General features: G+C 37.3%; 2 protein-coding genes across 3 annotated transcripts; both read right to left on the reverse strand.

Moving 5' to 3' along the window:
• Positions 1–647: 647 nt before the first annotated feature.
• LOC107669112 (protein Wnt-8a-like) lies at positions 648–7,469 on the reverse strand. Its single transcript, XM_016461235.1, has 6 exons — positions 7,401–7,469; positions 2,435–2,468; positions 2,126–2,264; positions 1,911–2,036; positions 1,611–1,753; positions 648–1,245 (listed from the first exon to the last, which is right to left on the reverse strand). The coding sequence occupies exons 2-6, from the start codon at positions 2,462–2,464 to the stop codon at positions 691–693; spliced, it is 993 nt and encodes a 330-aa protein (XP_016316721.1). The 5' UTR covers positions 2,465–2,468; positions 7,401–7,469; the 3' UTR covers positions 648–690.
• Positions 2,954–8,349, reverse strand: LOC107669111 (protein Wnt-8a). 2 transcript variants are annotated; one of them, XM_016461234.1, is made up of 7 exons: positions 8,298–8,349; positions 5,126–5,259; positions 4,974–5,007; positions 4,723–4,861; positions 4,342–4,467; positions 4,100–4,242; positions 2,954–3,990 (listed from the first exon to the last, which is right to left on the reverse strand). In XM_016461234.1, the coding sequence occupies exons 2-7, from the start codon at positions 5,194–5,196 to the stop codon at positions 3,424–3,426; spliced, it is 1,080 nt and encodes a 359-aa protein (XP_016316720.1). In that variant the 5' UTR covers positions 5,197–5,259; positions 8,298–8,349; the 3' UTR covers positions 2,954–3,423. The 2 variants fall into 2 exon arrangements, with proteins under 2 accessions (XP_016316720.1, XP_016316719.1); XM_016461233.1 differs by lacking the exon at positions 8,298–8,349 and adding an exon at positions 7,401–7,467.
• Between the last annotated feature and the right edge of the window lie 8,405 nt (positions 8,350–16,754).

A 16,754-nucleotide genomic window follows, 5' to 3' on the forward strand; every position in this document is an offset into this window, starting at 1 on the left:
AGTATTTGTTTGTATTGTAACCTTGTTTTAAAACCATGCAAAGCCTCTGCCATCTTTCACCGTCGTTTTGATCTAGGAACGCAGGCAACGGGAGTACAATTTATGGTTGCTGAATTTTCGAAATTTTCTGAGGGAAGACGGGAGCAAAAAGAGAAGTCGACTTTAACTATTGTGAGTTAATGTTAAGTAGAAAAAAAAACCATTTTACACTCAAGTAGCCTAACTTTAAGCGTGTTCTTAATCTTGGTCTTTAAAATTGTTGGTCTTTTTCACAGAAACCCTGAATGACCAGAAATATTTTAAACACCAAGCAACTATGGAAAAAAAGCATGTTCATTCATATCTAAACTAGCCTATATTTAGCATTTTCATTCATATCTAATCTATGTTCATGTTTCTTTCTTCATAATTTATGTTGCCTATTTTGCAATAGATTTCAACTGCATTTTCATATTTATACATTCCTGTTTATATGTTCAACATACAGGAATAGCCACTGTTCATAATTAGGTTATTGAATGATTTGGACTTGTTGATAAACAAAGAATAAACGAGACCACAAGCAATTTCAATTTCTCAGTTTTATTAAAATACTTTAATATATAATCATATACAGAAATGGCAAATATTAATTAAAAAGTGCCGGTGGAGGTGTTCTCGTGAGAAAAGAGTTTGTTGGAGGGTTTGGGGTTATTTTGGTCCTCGAGATCTGCGTCTTTGGTGTCCGTGGCCTCCGTGTCTCCGTGCGCAAACGTGTTTGACAGTGACCTGAGAGCAGTTCTCGCACTTTACTGTGCAGCACCAGTGGAACTTGCAATTGCAGCTACTCACTATCTCTGTGCGCCTCTCCTCCACCCGCAGACCGCACTCATGGCACAGCCTGCGGCAGCTTCTCCTTTCCCACTGCGTGAGACTTTCCCCGTGTTGCACGCACTCCCGACCCTCCGTGCCAGGAAGCCCGAGGCTCAGGTTCTTGGCGCAATAATCCGGCGAATCCTCCAGATATATGAGCTCAGACCGGGCGATGGAGCCGAAAGTGTCTGCCATGGCCACGCGGTTGTCTGCGCTGTTGGCCGCGCGCATTCGTCTCTTGTCCATTTCGAGTTTCTGGGCCTGGTCGTGCTTCACTTTAAGGTAATTGCCAATCTCACGGAAATCAGAAAGCTGCATCCAGCACGTTTGCATTGTGCAACTTTCTGACATACCATGGCACCTACAGATCCTCTTCATGGTAGCCTTTACAGCCTAGAACACGAAGTAGGCTATTGTTAATTTACAGACCTTATGTGTATGTAAGCCTATTCTTTTTAGGTACATATAAACATGTCACAAATATTTTCAAACAACGTCTCATTAACCACAAAAATTAGTTGGCGAAACAAATACAGTTCAGAACAGCACAGTAGTAGAGAATTTATATAAATAAAATTAAATAAACATAACAATAAATAAAAATGGCGCCTCCTAGCGGAGCTGTATGATAGGCTATTTTCGTTTAATTTTTAATACTGGATTTTAGATTCATTTAATACTGTTTATGTCAGATGTTTTTCTTCGTCAAAAAAAGTATTAAAACTTTGATATGAAAAATATTCCTCAACTCAACTAACCAAACGTCCAGCTTCATTATTATGAAGATTAACTGCAGCTCGAGAGTCTTGTCCAGTCTCAAGCGCATCCACATATTGTTTAGAAATTCTCTCGCCAAAATCCACATTGTCGCTACATCCTCCCCAAAGCCAACCACGACCCCCTGAAATGAACAGTTTACCCCATTAGATCAACGTGTCGTGACTGTGTTAAACAGCAAATACTTAACTTTTATTGCATTGTTGATACATAAACAAGGTTGTAGTATCTTCTGTTTAAAATTAGTTTATTAGCATGTGAATATATAGTAATGTTCTTACCGAGTTTGCCGTTTCTCGAACTGTCACATCCGCAGTCGTCCAGATCTCCAAGACTGCAGTTTCTGGTTAAAGTGTACATAACGCCAGCTGCGCTTATTGCGTGGACAAATGACGTCTCCCTCGTTGCTAAAGAAGTTGAGAGAATTAATATGTAATTTTTATTGTTGTTTTACGTTTTTAGAGATAAACAGCTCACATGTATGAGCATATCTTACCACTTCTGAAGCCTTTGTGAGTAGAAAGTTGCAGCGCGCTGTCTGGGCAGTTCCACCTGTCCCAAGCAAACTGATGTTTGCACTCACGTATTCCGCTTTGCGCACCCACCTGCACACTACTGGCATAGGTAAGATAAGCCTATAGGAAGAAGATAAGAGAAAGATATTGAGGATTTTGATGTGATACAAAAAAAATAAAAAATAAAATAAAACAATATCATCTGGTTTTGTGGTGTGTTTTTTTTTGTATCACATCAAAATCCTCAATATCTTTTTCGCTTTTTTTTCAAAGCTAAGAAAATAGATTACCTTTGGTCCAGTCATCAGCAAATTGTTCATTTTCCTATGGAAACAAAAGGCAAAATAAAATACGCGTTATGTTAACAACAGCAATTATGTTTACATTACAACAGCTGGTAATAATTCGCTAATGCAGCCTCACCATGTGTGCCCAGGGAGAGCCTTGTCGCAAATAAAGAATAAAAAAAAACAAAGGAAGAAATAAGCCATTATCTTAGATCCACAGCGATAAAGCAGACAATGTACTGTTTCGAGAAAGTGATGTGCCTTCATGCATTTTATACTCCTCCCAACAGGGTCAGAATACTATTGGTCTACAGTCACCAGCCAGGTCAAGGAAACGCCTCCAATGCACTTCAAAGGATATCAATACACTACAGTTTATTCTCTCTCCGCGGGCAGGGTCCCAAAGTCGTTGGAGCTGATGCATAGTGTGATTGGGAGTGATTTTGCACCGTTTATTCACCAATAAACATTTGAACCAGATGTCAAACATGCGCAATGAAATTGACCACTCGGAGACTGTAATTTAGTTTTAAATATTTAATGTGATTCCCACGACAAAATAAGTCAATTTAATACATATAAACACAATGTGATAGTTAAAAAATAATTGCCTTAAATAAGTTCCATAAAAACACAACACTTCAAGCCCCATGTGAAACATTACACACTGTCAAGTGATATGTGCGAGAAAAAAACATGGTACAAATATTCAAAACAACTTTTCAACATAATTGTAAGTAACCAAATCTGTGATCTAATGTCGATAACGAAAAAGTGCAAACAATGAACTTAGGTCTATGTGAAATGAGAACTTAGTATGTGACCAATTCAATTGACAGTGGGAACGAGAAAGCCCTTGTGTCTAATAGGGTTCGAATTGACATTTCTCCTTATAGCAATGTGCAGAATAATAAACAGTAAGACAAAAAGCTGCATATCTTAAAATCTCATAAAATATAAATATACAAGTTAATATATTTGCAAAGATGAGTTTATCTATTACGCGCATGCTGTCTTCTTCGTGAATTGTTGTGCGGCCGACGGTTTTTGTGCCTTTTTGCGCAAAAATACTTGGTTACAGTCTGAGTGCATGTTTCGCATTTGACTGTGCAACACCAGTGAAATTTACAGTTACAGCTGCTCACAGTCTCTATCCTCCTCTCTTCAACTTTCAGACCACATTCGTGGCAGAGCCGCCTGCAGCTTCTCTTCTCCCACTGAGAAAGATTCTTTCCGCTTTGTAGGCATTCCCTGCCTTCTGTTCCATGTTGTCCCAGGCTGAGGTTTTTCACGCAGTAGTCTGGAGCATCTTCCATATAAATGAGTTCTGTGCGCGCAACGGTGCTGAACGTGTCCGCGATTGCGCCGCGATTGTCCGCGCTGTTACCAGCCCTCATCCGTATTTTGTCCATCTCCAGCTTCTGTGCTTGATCGTGTTTGATTTTCAGATAGTTACCGATATCTCTGAAGTCAGCCAGCTGCATCCAACATGTCTGAATACTGCAGCTTCCAGATACACCATGACACTTACAGGTCCTTTTGAGAGTTGCTTTGACAGCCTGAAATATATAAAGTTTCACATTAGCCATACGCACCCACATGCCGCAATAAAAAGTGTTTCGTTTGACTGGAGAAAGTAGATAAATAAGAGAATACAATTATACTCACAAGTCGACCAGCTTCGTTGTTGTGCAGGTTGACTGCAGCGCGAGAGTCGTGACCATTTTCCAGCGCGTCCACAAATTTTTTAGCGATTCTTTCTCCAAAGTCAACATTGTCACTGCAGCCTCCCCAAACCCAACCACGACCACCTTTGAAAGAAGAAAACAGTCTAATGTTATTGGTCTGAAAGCATTACATAATTTGAATTACAGATAAAAGCATATTAATAAATAATAAAAATGTCTTACCCATTTTTCCTATCTTGGAGTCGTCACAGCCACAGTTATCGAAGTCCCCCATGCTACAGTTCTTTGTCAAAGTGTACATAACTCCAGCAGCACTTATGGCATGAACAAAAGCGGTCTCTCTGGTGGCTAATAAAAGTAATAATAAAGATATTATTAGAACATGTTCAATTCAATGCATTTTCAAAGTAAAACGTTAAAGCTGGAACAGTTAGTGTTTGCAAGTTCTTGCTGTTGCAATATAGGTTTTTGTGCAAAAAGTTAAAAAAAAAAGCAAAACTTGGAATTCAAAAAAATGTTCTCACACACAAGGCTGTAAAACCTTCATTTTTTTTAAGTGAAAAATTGAAGCAGAATGCATAATCTGATTTTAATAGTGCTTACCACTTCGCAGACCGTTATGTGTAGATAACTGCAGTGCGTTTTCGGGACAGTTCCACCTGTCCCATGCGAACTGATGTTTACACTCTTCAATACCACTCTGAGCCCCAGCCTGCACACTGCTGGTGTATGTAAGGTAAGCCTGATGAACGTAAAAGACGAACATTAATTAGACACTGTACGATATACAAAGTAACATATTTAAAATATATATATATATATTTATCTGACATAGATAGGAAAACTTAAATTACCTTTGGTCCTGTCATCAGGAAGTTATTCACCGACCTTGAAAAAAAAGAGCGAGAAAAAAGCATGCGTTAACAAGTTTTGTAAATAAATACCAGTGACAAAACAACTGAAATATAATAAGCTATTTCGAATATTCTATAAAAAATGTCTGTACCATGCTGTTGTCGACAGTATGTGACAGCACATAGACATCACCAACGATGCCAAAAGCTGGCAAGGGTTCATTGCTGCGTGAGCGACCCCTGATTCTTCAATGCACCCTTCTTGTGGAGATGCAAGGCACAAACACTGAGATGGATACCCAGGAAGAGACAGAAGACAAGTGACTCAGTGTTCGAACGAGCAAGGCATTTATACCTGTCGCCAACTTTGAGTGACAGGCATCTCCGAACCTTTGACAATTCGCTGTGAAAAGACGTCGAGGGGGTCACTGGCATTGTGCGGCCTTAACCGCACTTCAAAGCTTTAACACTTTTCACTAAGCCCTTCATTCTATCTTTCATTAAGCGATCGTCTCAGTATGTTTAACTATTTTTTTTACCCGACTAGTTCAAGTTAGTTAGTTGCTATCCGTTCAAAATCCCTTTGCCACTTTAATGTGTTACCATTTGTGTATTTGAAAGACAATTTAAATGAATTGGACTGTCCAAAGCCATCAGATTGTTCGTCTAATATCCATTAACTCGTGGAAGGTGTTGTGTAGTGTATTGATGAATATGCTGAATGTTGATTCCGTATTGGACATGTACCACTGGACATGCATTTTTGCATCAGAATAGCCCTTTTATCTGCCTTTTTAAAATAAGGGTTTATTCGTTTAGAAATAATACTATACACAATAAAGTACACAAATAGGCTTTACACAATATAACCTGTATAGTCATACATCATTTAACATTTTAAATTCCTTTTGGTTTATTTAAGCTTCTTGACTTTATAGATGTCCTTTATTTGAGTCTTGGCTTTTCACGTTTTGGGAAAGTGTTTTACCGGGAAATGACACTGAAACGTAAGGGGTTGCTCTACATTGTATACAGAAAGCCATAAAATCATTCGGCTCCGTTCGCTAAGGGCCATGCAAATAACATGTAACACTTCTACGGCTCTAACACTCTGGTGTTAATAGAAGACCAGCTGATACCCTGGGAACAGCTCTGGTGTGAGAAATGTCTGGAAATGTAGTTGGATGTATTATAGAGTGCAACATATCATAGGTAGCCTACTACACTCTTAAAAATAAAGGTGCTTCACGATGCCATAGAAGAACCTTTTTGTCTAAATGGTTCCATAAAGAACCTTTAACATCTGAAGAACCTTTCTGTTTCAGAAAAGGTTCTTTGTGGCGAAAAAAGGTTCTTCAGATTATAAAGAGGTAAGAAAGAGATGGTTCTTTAAAGAACCTTTGACTGAATAGTTCTTTGTGGAACCAAAAATGGTTCTTCTATGGCATCGCTTGAAGTCTGCAAAAAAATTATATGATATAGCCTACGGTTTATTCGATCATTTGACCCATAGGACTCGAGTGAGAATGGATACATTTTAAGTTGCCCATGTCTTTGGTTTATCGAAAAAAGGTAGGCTACTCCTCCAGTGCTTAAAAAGTAAAAAAAAAAAAAAAAAGAGAGAGACATGTCATAGTTTTTAATAATAGGGCAACTTTTTCATAACTTAGTGATTAGGCAGGCCTACTGTTGACAATTCAATCATGTGTCATGTAAGACTAATTCAAAACACAAGCCAATTCACACTAAGTTATTATTTGTCACTAGTGGATCGACAACAGCTGAACAATGTAAACAAAAGGATAATCAAGAGAACGATTATATTTCATCATTTTCCTTTCGATGACTTTTGCGATTAAATAATACGCTATACGGAGATGTGATTTTTTTATAAATTGTTGCTCGTCGAAGATTAATTGTTGAAACCACGTATTGACATCTTCGAATCAAATCGTTAGCCACTCAAAATCTCTTTTCAAAACAGCATTTATGTGATGGTCGGATAATGGTTTAACCAATGCTGCTGGCTGGAAGACAATGGAGGGACGCGCAAGTGAGGATAATCCCCACTAATTGGACATCGGTATCATCAAGTCTACAAGGTGCCTGAAACCCAAATACCCACACCTACTTGTTACAAAACAAACCCGTATTAAACAATGATCTTGTACAAGCGGACCTAACCCAAAACGGGACCGTCGTGCCATAAACGTTCTGTCGCAGATATCTCAGAATGGTTTTATGGAACTGAGGGCAATGGCACATCGCTTACTTTCACGCTTTAATTCATGTGACTAACAAGAAAGAATAATCACAAAGTAACCATTAAAAATGGCTAGATTATCACCACAGCGAGTTTTAAAAAAAAAAATCTAGAAGGTCAATCACAGCGTTTACTCCCCATATCAGCCTGATATCATGGCTCACCTTGCTGCACAGATGATCCATTTTGAGGAGTCACTCACAGAAGCTCAGGTGCAGTTCATTAGCCTATGCTGTGTTAAGGCTTTTCGCCTTGTTTTGTGATTAATTAAATATAAAACACATATGACAAGTTCTGTGAGACGTGTTTTGTTTTTGTGAGAAATGTGTAAAATCATAAATTGTATTATTTGACCTGAATAAACTTAATATTTCAGAAAATGGTCAAAGATTTTGGCCTTATATATAAAAAAATGACCTTAAAATAAAAATGCTCTGCATAATTTTGTCTCATAACAATATGACTTTCACTGTAATATGCGTTTAAAATACAAATGCTTTGGTGATTTAAAGATTTTGTGAAAAACTGATTCCAACGCTCCCTTTTTAATTAACTTCAGACAAATCTGAAATGCAACAAAAAATGTCTTCTATTAATAATTCCGCAGATTCGGGAACGTATAGGCTACCCTCTTCTGACCTTTCTATGCACTATATTCTGCGAAAAGGACCAGTTTATTGGGTGTTTACACGAGCAACATAGGCTATTTAAACCAATTAAAGACATTTTACTTTTTATTTGTTTTTAAGTCGTTAGCAGCTTACTTTATTGGTTTTAGTTATGTCAGATTTCGAGAGAGATAAATTGGTCATAAAAGACGATAAGGGTCGGAGAAGCACTGTGGTGTTCTGAGTGCGGTAGATGGGTGGCAGGAACAGTGACGCCAGAGCGCAGCCGCGCTTCTCAATAACATCTCAGCCATAATTGAGTTCAAAGGAGATCTAGGCGCGTCCTCTAGCACCTCATCAGCAGGTGTTAATTGTAAAAACACGAATAGCCCTGTAAAATACATGTAGTATCGGATAATCAACGATGTTTGAGCCGCGGTGTAGCTATATGACCTGACGTGAAGACGAACTTTTCTCAGCGCTATTTTAACTCATTGGTTGGATGAAGGTATCTCATGCCGTTGAGCATATCATTCTAACGCAATGAGCAATAATACCCTAAGTGGCTTCAGGTGTGACATAATCAGGCTATTATTAATAGTGGCGCCCCTGTTGGCCACACCACAAAACAAACCCGTTTATTTTACGTTTTTATAATAGGCTACACACGTTTGGTTGTTTACTTTTATTAGCACCATTCTGTAAGTTTATGCCAGGTTGAAAACTAAAATATGTTCTAAGTAAACACTTAATTAATCCTGTATTTCTATAACTACTACTAAAAATCTTATGCTTTCTAACACATATCTTTGCCTTCTACATCAACTTCAACAAGTTAGATGCCATAGCCTATATATTTATTTCAAGTCAGGTGATTATTGCGATATATTTTAATTCAAGAGTATTTTTCTCAAACCTGTTCACATTGTGACAACTTACCCCACCATTGGTGCCTGAGAGAGTGAGGTTCATGAATTACAGTACCATTAAAGGTTTGTATTCAGTAGGATTTTTGACAAAAGAAATAATTATTTTATTCATCAAGGATTTATTAATTTGATCAAAAGTGACAGTAAAGACTTGTTACTAAATTATTTTCCAATAAATACAGTTCTTTTTAACTATTTTCTATTCATCAAAGTATATTGTAAAAAAAAAAAAAAAAAAGTATAAACATTTCCACAAAAACATTAAGTAGCACAAATGTTTCAACACTGATAATACGAAGAAATGTTACTTCAGCCCCAGATCACTACATTAGAATGATTTCTGAAGGATCATGTAACACTGAAGAATAGAGTAATGGTTGCTTTGCCATCACAAAAATAAATGACGTTTTAAAATATTATTTTAAATTGTAATAATATTTTTACTGTATTTTTGATCAAATAAATTCAGCCTTGGTGAGCAAAAAAGGCTTTGACTTTGTGTTTTGAATAATCATGTACTTACACCTAAAGAAAAGTCTTTTTTTGAAGAGGAGTCATATTTGGTATTTTATTTGTTTTACATTTCATTTGTCTTTATTTCATGAAGAAACCCTTTAAAAAAATGCACTAAACAGAATTTGGTAAAATATCTATTTTAACCCTGTCTCAAGTCTTCCCCCTTCATCACACTCCCATTCATAGGCCCCAGTGACTCCAATCGCAATGGTAACCATGCATCACATGGGGCAATAGCACCCTTTAAACAGAAATAGGAATTGTAAAATCTGTCATGTCAGAAGAACATGTCTTGTGCTTGTCTTCTCCTTGTCTCTTAGGTCAAGGGGTGGCATCGCCTTTCCTCTCCTGCTCGATAGCTGAAAACAGAAAGAGATGAAATATAAATGCTTTAGATTAGTAAATGCCTTTATTGTGCCAGTAAAGCTTCTTAAGAGAGAGAGAGAGAGAGAGAGAGAGAGAGAGAGCGAGAGAGAGAGAGAATGTGTTTGATGGATGAGGGAGCGTGGCAATATTGCAAATAAGATGCTTATTCACATGGGAAATTCTGCAAGCAGGCTTAGGTCTGCACTGCAATGCTGATGGAGGACTTTGAGCTGACACCCATCTGCTGACATAAGAAGCTGAAAAAAAGACTGACCAGAGTGAGAGTGGAAGAAAAACAGAGAAAGGTATATAAGATGGAAGAGAAAGAAATGGCTGAAACAAAACAATAAATAAAGAGAGAAGGTAGACAGATCACTGCAGAGGAGAGAAAGGCAGATGGGGGAGAAAAGAGAGACCTACACCACACCCAAACTGACTGGACACACTGAATGCTGTAATGTAACAGACACTCACTCTCTTTGGTGGGCAGAGGGTTCTTCTCTTTTGTCTCAGTCTTCTTCAGCTTGGTTTTGTCAAACTTGGCGATTTCTGTGAGGTCTGGCTTGTCAGACATGATTGCTGTCAGTAGAGATGACAGATGTGACTTACAGAGCACTGACCTTGCTTTTGTCTTTTGTAGCGTTTCATAAAGGAATCTTGCATGCTGTTTCTTCACCTATTATTTTAGCCATTTCACAGCAAGGCTCATTTCAAAGCTTTTTTTTATTATTAAAACAGCTAGATATTATGATTATTTTAAATGTTAAACCACCAAAATGCTACATTTCAAGAGTGCTCTGCTTTTGAGAAAAGTCAGTCGGATGCTAAGGGAAGAAATGCTTCCATTTTCTCTGTACATGTGTGTGTGATGGTAGCATGTAGCACACGTGTGTTCGAGCATGCATGTATCATGTTCCAATGCTAACCGCCCACCTAGCTCTCACTAACTCTCAATGCATCTTAACATCTATCTTCCCCCTTTACTTTCACCAGATGCCCTTTCTTCCTTTATGATGTCTTTGTTCTTTGTTCCATTTTAGCATGCAGGCAGCCTTTTTCCTCACATGCTAGACTGCAGTGTCTGCCTCACAGGAGAAATAGCCATCCATTTTTTCTATATCCCTCTATCTCTCTTCACTCTGGCTGCTGCAACTATAGCCAATGTGGATTTGCCATCTCCAGTCGTCACATTATTCATGCTAAAACCCACAAGCCACATGCAGAGAAAGGAGGTCGGTTATTGTTATGATGGATAAAAGACTTACCGTAGAGCACAAAGTGGCTGTATCCACTGGCTGGTAGAAAGAGAGGAGGATGGCGTGTCTGCTGAGATTTCCCGGACTGTGTCTGCTGGTGTCTGTGTATCTGCTAGGGCGTGGAATTATGAGGAGAGAGAGGGAGGGAGGGAGGATGCTGGAGAGCTTTAGTCAGTCTATCCCTTCCATCCCGTCCAGTTAATATTCAAGCTCCGTAGAGAACAGACATTCGATGCCGATACGTGATTGAATGATGAATTAATAAAGATGGAAAATGACAAATAGAGTGGACACAAGGGCATGTGATTTCGGGATCACAGGGTTGGCTGGAAGCAGGGTCCTGTCACACCGTGTGGCAGCTGTCGAGTTGGGGGATGGGATGTCATACTGCCTGAGACCCTGAGTCATGTCTCATTTTAAAATGTGCCCCTCGCTTGGCCAAGGGGAAGCACCATTTAACTGTTCTATAATTACACATATATCATTTTAAATGTTTAAATAGCTGTAGGTTAAATCATTGAAATGAATAATACAATTGGAAATCAGGTTATATGATGCAATATTATAGGTTATATGCATGTCTTTGAGGCTGAAATTAATGGTGATCTGATATAATTTTCTCATTAATTTGCTAGGTGTGATTATTTAGTCAGTTGCCTAGTTAGTCATAGGATCTCACATTAGTGACATCATTTCACTTTTCAGTCAGACTAGTCAGCAGGCTTGTTTTTTAGATGATGTGTGTGTGTGTGTGTGTAAATAAGATTTTTTTTTTTAATCAGTAAGGACATTAAATTGATCCAAGACATTTATAATTTCACAAAAGATTCCATTTCTGACAAATGTTGTTCTTTTGAATTTTCTATTCAAACATATTAAAATAAAATATATTATTTTTGGTCAAATAAATGTAGCCCACGTGAGCATAAGAAACTTCCTTTAAAAACTTTTCATACATACATTCATAGGCCTACATGCGGCTTTAAGACCAAGAACAGGATGTTTAAAAAATGGAATAGCAAATAATTTTAAAATTGTTATAATAATATAATTTGAATCTGATTGTATTCCTTAATTTTTCATACTTTTAGTATATTTTGCTCATTTATTTTCTTTACGCTTCTCTGTCCTTGTCTGTTCCCATTTGTCAATTAATTTTTCTTAATGTATTTAAGCTAGATCTTTTTCCTTCAACCATTTGTCAATTTACTTACCTGTCCTCCTTACACAAATCTTCATATTTGTCAAATGAGAACAAGCTCAGCTTATGTTCATCTGTAATGAGAAACTGCTGATTTTCTGACAATGCTGAGAGTTTAACAGTTGAGCGTTACAGAAACATATACTTGTACATACAAAGTTGTATATACAAAAACATTCATATGCATTTGTATGTACAAATTTGTTTAAGATATATGTACTGTACACTACTGTAAAATGAGATTATATGTATTACTTGTAGCCTATGTGCATAATATCTTTTGAAGTTCAAGGTAGATGCTGGTGTGACACTAGACCAGCAGATAGCGATGTTTCATTTTTTTCAGTGTGACTGGTGCCCTCTTTGTCAGCATAGAGCAATGCAAGAATATCATTCATGACATTATGAAAGCATAATTAATTTAATTACAAGTTAAAATATTAATTTACTGGCCTTCCATTTGGGGTGATTCCATGCCTTCGGCATGAGAAGCTGGGATAGGCTCCAGCATCCCTGCAACCTTATATAGGACAAGCGCTTTGGAGATTGGATGTGTGTGTTATAATAAGAAGACTTGAAATAGTATATTTTTAATATAAACTTTAAACTTTAAATAAAACGAAGTGCCTATCTGATTTTGGGACTGCACCTGGTGCTATTTATATATCGAAAGACACTTCATCATTTTGAGAAATATTTAAACCATTTCTTAATTCATCCCTCTTCAAGTGAAGTTCCCTTTCATGGGAACTTCGAACTGCGTCCTCTAGGGGTCGCTATGGGGAACGCCTCGTCGTGACCCGTGTCTGAAGCATACATTGAAAAAACACCAACTCGTTGGCCGGCGACAGCCATGATGTCACTACCGGTGCGACTATAGTATAAATAGCTCAGGGAACCATGGTTACATAAGTAACCTGAGACGTTATTTCCTTACAGCAACTATATCATTAAACTGCAATGAAAAGGGAATTTGTTTTTTATCATTTAAATATGAAATCAAATCAAGGATTCAAACTCAAATATATATTAATAGCATTTGTAATCTGCAAAACTCAGACAAACTCTTTTGACAGACTACCATCTGCTCTAAAAGCTAACCTATTTATCATGCTAAATGCCATTTGTATAGTACAGCCTATCAATGCAACCACTGTATTGTTGCAAATCCGAAGATAAATATCCTTTCACAAGTCTCATTAAATCTCATTTAGGTGAGTTTGCAATTCCTCTGAGCTGGAGACATGAGGGTGTGCTTGTTGTCTGAAGTCAGAGCTGGCAGGAAGCTGAGAGCTCCATCCATAACCTTCAGTCTGGCTCCAGCTCCTTCCATTAACCTTTGAGCTGTAAATGCTAGCAGTTAGGAGGTTTGGGGCCAGAGTCCATTGATAAGGTCAGTCAGACATCCAATTTACCTCATGAAAAGGCCAGAAGCAAACAACAGACTTTCCTCCTCTTTAGTGTCTTGTCAACTTACACTAACTCGCCGTTGTATTCCTCAGATCAGCCTCTCACAAATTCAAATTCCACTCTTGGTTGTAGAGCAAGATTCACAGTTGATTATATGGCATGTGACCACATGGTGGCAGTATAAGTACGCTTACTATAAACTGAGCCTCATGTTTGCCAGAGATGCAGGCATCAATCTTCCCCTCCAAACCACAGAACTGCATGCTTCATTGTCACATGTGTGATATTCTTATGACTTTATCCTTGACCTTTTCTCATCCCACTCAACATATATTTTTTATTTATTTATTTTTATTATTATTAGCATGCAAACCTAGCCTTTAGGTGTATTTTACAGCTACCTATCAAACCATATGCAATTGCTCTAGTAGCGCTAAAGAGCTCTGTTAAGTACCTTGGATTTGAAAAATGCATTACTCGTTGACGCCCTCAAAGGCGCTTTGCTATCAGTTGTGATTATATGATTAGTTGTTTAGATTTTTTTTATTATAGAAATCACAGAAATGATGTAGACAAGAGATGCCCTAACAATTGGCCCACCATGCCATTGAAGTGAAGTAGCCTATTATCTTTATTTGTAATTTGGATTTTTGCTGCCTTTTTTGTGCATCAAAATAAAAAATCAGATACCACAGTATTTTAGTGGTCAGCGCTGGTGCAGTGTTGAATTTGACTCTCTGAAAAAAAAGCCAAAATTAAAATTTTGTGAACTTTGCTTTTATTTAGAAGCATTTCTAATTTGATTTTTTTTTTTACATTTCATTGGTAAAAAAAAAAAAGGATTTTCTTAAAAATAATAAAATAATTATACATAAAAAAAAAATTAATTTTTGTTTAATTATGAAAATACAATTAATGTTAATAAATTAAGGTATATATGGACGTAATAAAATATTTACTTTTGGCTAGTTTGATTTTTGGCCCTTTATATTAAAAAGTTTTGTAACTTTTGCTTTAGACATATTGTGATGCGTTTGGGCTTGATGATGTAAATGTACCTGATTGTTCCAATGTAAAATCTTTATTTTATCACCCAGCGCTCAATGTTCAATGTTGAATTTGACTCTCTGAAAAGGCCGAAACTGAACTTGTTATATGAACTTTGCTTTTATTTTGTTGCGAAATGAGAAAATGGCTCGTTTACTATGTGCAGGAGTGTTTTTGAGATAAATGAGACAGGTGAAGCGTTCTCTGTGCCCTAAGATTCAACCGCGTACCGCTGCAAGGCTGTGTCCACTAAGAGAATTATGATGTGCTGACCTGACAGCAGTCAAAGTTACGATGGAAATAGAAAAAGGCCAGTGGTATTTACTCATGAGGTTTAGAAACAATAAAAGCCTGGCAGCATTTAAGAGATTATAGACATCCACACACATCAATGGACAATCCTCTCTCATTCTCTCTTCTCTCTTTCCCTCGATTTTCTGCTCTTTGACGCTGTGTTCACATGACATACCACCGCTGGGATCACTGGAGCGAAGCTTTGGAACAGAGCAATGTTTCCCACATGAGTGAGTGCAGCCTGCGACCACACACACACACACACACACATACATACCCAAAACCAAGCTTTCGTTGTTTTGTTGTCAGTTTACTCGATATGTCTCCTGTAAAGACATTATTATGAATAATGACACGATGATATGCACATAAACTACAAGTGCACTCAACAAAAGTGCATGAAGATGAATAAATAAAAGGCCCTGCAGTCTCAGAGGTGATCTGAGGACTTTGTCTTGTGAAATATTTTCAGTTGAAGGATGTAAAAAGTGCGGAGTGTATAACAGGGGTACACACACATAAACATACTTTAGCAGAAATGTCTTCTATTTTTCTCTGCATTCCTAGCCTAGTTGCTTTCTGCCTTGTGAGTGTTCACAAACTGACATTAATTGGCAGTTGGACACTTAATATGCCCGATACGTAGGTGTATTTTCCGCTCATTGCTATGTTGTCAAGCTCAAGGTTAGAAAGATCTGGTACAAATGGTGTCATGTGCACTAACATGGACTGTGGATATATGACTGGCACAGCAGAACCCAAGCTGTTAAAACATTGCAATGAAAGAACATCATGAAAATATTTTTTTTTTTGGTATGCAAAGCTGTTCAGCAGGACGGACAGTGCAATTTTTGTAACTTATTTTTTACCTTAAAGTAATGTTTCAGGTTCATTACAAAATCATTCAACAGTATTTGTGGCATAGTATTGATAACTACAAAAGTAATTGCCAAAGAAAAACAAAAATTATGATGATATATTTAATGATAGTAAAGTTTTTGGAGAATTTAAAATGTGAAATGTGAAGACTATAATTTAATAAAAGCACTTAATATTTCTGTTACAATGTGTTTTTTTTTGCATGCAAACACATTTGTAAAATATCTTTTATTTTTTTTTTTTACTACTAAACAAAGAGTATTTTATTGTTTCTGGATTGCCTCACTTGAGAGAATTGGAAAATAAGAGCCGAAAAAATGAAATTCCTCTGTGGTGGTCAACATTATAAGTGCTACCGACTGAGGTTAACTTGTACTTAACTCAGAATATACCTTTAATCATAAATACAGATTGTGTGTAACATGGTTTTCAAAGCAAGTGATCTTATCAAATAGTTGCTTTTTGAAACAAGTGGAACAGACGGTAAATAGTGCATAGTTTGTATAAGGTCTTTCTGCAGAACGGGACACACATTCTTCATGTTCCAGCCAGATTTGAGTTTATCTGGCCCGAGCAGGCTGTGAGCAGAGACAGAGATAAAGAGGAGGGGTGGGAAAAGGAAAAACAGGGAAGACCATACACCTGTACATGGAGAACACACACTCTCAAGGCACCTTATCAGGTTCAGACACAAACTACTATCTGGAGCATCAGTGTATACTGCTCGTTTATTTTAGGGTGAAGAGAGAGAGAGAGAGAGAGAGAGAAAAAGGCAAAGAGAGAAATACATAATTGTTGGCATATTTTGTTATAGTCTCAAAGTGTTTTTCTTCTTTTTTTTTTTGCTCATGTCTGCAAAAACAAGGAGACCACTAACTAAAGGTCTAAGATGAATGGGGGGAAAAGAGGAAACTTTTATCATGTCTTGTCACGATTGTTCTCAGGTGTTTCTATAAAAATCCACTCATTAATGTTGCAAAAAAAAAAAAAACCCAGAAGGAATGAAGCGTGT

The sequence above is a fragment of the Sinocyclocheilus anshuiensis genome, unplaced genomic scaffold (genome assembly GCF_001515605.1).
Source record: "Sinocyclocheilus anshuiensis isolate Anshui unplaced genomic scaffold, SAMN03320099.WGS_v1.1 scaffold124, whole genome shotgun sequence".
Lineage (NCBI taxonomy): Eukaryota > Metazoa > Chordata > Actinopteri > Cypriniformes > Cyprinidae > Sinocyclocheilus > Sinocyclocheilus anshuiensis.

Bases quoted from the DNA above. Each gene is read 5' to 3' on its own strand.
- LOC107669111 (XM_016461233.1), bottom strand. From the start codon at position 7,421: ATGGATCATCTGTGCAGCAAG. The intron at 4,468-4,722 runs GTAAGCACTATT...TACTTTTATTAG, and splicing joins ACATAACGGTCTGCGAAGTG to CCACCAGAGAGACCGCTTTT. The intron at 4,243-4,341 runs GTAAGACATTTT...CTTCTTTCAAAG, and splicing joins CTCCAAGATAGGAAAAATGG to GTGGTCGTGGTTGGGTTTGG.
- LOC107669112 (XM_016461235.1), bottom strand. From the start codon at position 2,464: ATGAACAATTTGCTGATGACTGGACCAAAG. The intron at 2,037-2,125 runs GTAAGATATGCT...CAACTTCTTTAG, and splicing joins TCACAAAGGCTTCAGAAGTG to CAACGAGGGAGACGTCATTT. The intron at 1,754-1,910 runs GTAAGAACATTA...TGTTCATTTCAG, and splicing joins TTCGAGAAACGGCAAACTCG to GGGGTCGTGGTTGGCTTTGG.